Source organism: Nannobrachium achirus, assembly GCF_963921795.1.
Source record: "Nannobrachium achirus genome assembly, chromosome: 15".
Taxonomy (NCBI): Eukaryota; Metazoa; Chordata; class Actinopteri; order Myctophiformes; family Myctophidae; genus Nannobrachium; species Nannobrachium achirus.
In genome coordinates, this window is record NC_137822.1 from 47,650,562 (window position 1) to 47,652,003 (window position 1,442).

The window sequence follows — 1,442 nt, forward strand, 5'->3', positions numbered from 1 at the left end:
CATTGATACAAAGATAGATAGATTTATTTTAGAATTACCTTCAAACAGAGCTTTCAGAGCAGCTCTCTGTCTGTGTGTCTTGGTCATCAATGTCAGGACACGTTCCTCAATGTTCCTCTTCCTCTCTGACAACTTCTCTGCAACATCTCCATCAACTTCACAGTGTCCACCTCTGTTTCCTGCCACCATCTGGTCTATCTTCTCCAGCAGCTGTGTGACCTGAGTGTCATCTCTCTTCTCATTGTTGAAGACATGGAACCTGTTCTCACATTTGTCAAGAAGCCAGCGGAGGTGTTCTCCTCCAGCCTCAATGAGCTGCTCAATGCTTCTGTCTCCCAGACGGTCTCCATAGGTGAACAGTACCATAGTGTGACTCCACACGCTCTGTGGCAGAAGTAACATGTGTTCCTCTAATGGTACTCTCTGTTTTTTGGTGAATGCTTCATGAAGAGGAACCGTCAGAAGAGCAGCATGTGGTCCAGGAGGACAGAGACACACACTGTTCTGGATCTCCAGTTTGTCCATCTCTGGAGTGTCCTGTAGTCTGTTGTACATCCAGCCTGGTGAGTCCACCACTGTCAGACGTCTCCCTGCTGCTTCACCATGTCTGACCTCACACTGCCCTGACCTCTGACCTCCAGCTTTAAAACCACTTCCTCCCAGAATGGTGTTTCCTGCTGAACTCTTTCCAAATCTCCTCTCTCCCAACAACACAATCCTGATGTAAGCCATTCCTGTCAGAGAAAATATTGTTTAAATACTAATAATAACACCAGCAACAGCAACAACAACAACAACAATATACAAAATGATCTATTATTACAATGGTGATGATGACGACGACGATATTATTATTGCCGTTATTATGCTCAAACAAAATACCAGCACTGCTACAGCTGATCTAAACATGCTATTTTAACAGCATTTAGTTGTAATGTCACTGTTAGCACAATGCTGTGAATATAGATCCTGGATATAGATACCCAATATATAGGATAGATTAGTATTTGTTTTGTACTAGTAAGACGCCTCAGGGCAACATCTGGCCAATGATGTATATCCGACCAGTTACCCATATATGGAGACCCCTGGTACCGGAGATCCATGGAGATATGCTGTGAGATCCCTGTCTGTAGAACCAGACACACAGATATGGGCTGTCTTGGCCATCTGTCTTGGCCTATGTGGATTCTGTTAGTGTGCTATGTGGCCTATATGGCCTCCATATATGGGCATTCCCATATGAAGTCCTGTTAGATATGGGCTTAATATCGGTCAGGAAACTCCATATATGGTCATAAAAGGGATTCTGTTAGTGTGATATCACAGTGAAGCCAGAGCGTGATGTCAGAGCGGCAAACCCATTCTGTTATGACATCACAGCTGTGATGTCACAGTGATGTGTCAGGGGAAGCACAGTGTCAGGCGTGACCTATAGAGAT

General features: G+C 44.5%; 1 protein-coding gene across 1 annotated transcript in view; it reads right to left on the reverse strand.

Annotated features, from left to right (window-relative positions):
* The window catches only part of LOC308299909 (uncharacterized protein), a gene marked incomplete at its 3' end in the record, with an annotated part of 2,955 nt that extends 2,581 nt beyond the window's left edge, over positions 1-374 (reverse strand). The window contains exon 1 of the mRNA XM_080743688.1: positions 39-374. Coding sequence (XP_080599814.1) covers positions 39-366 — 328 coding nt within the window. The 5' untranslated portion in view covers positions 367-374. The remainder of the gene's footprint in view (positions 1-38) is intronic.
* Positions 375-1,442: the final 1,068 nt, after the last annotated feature.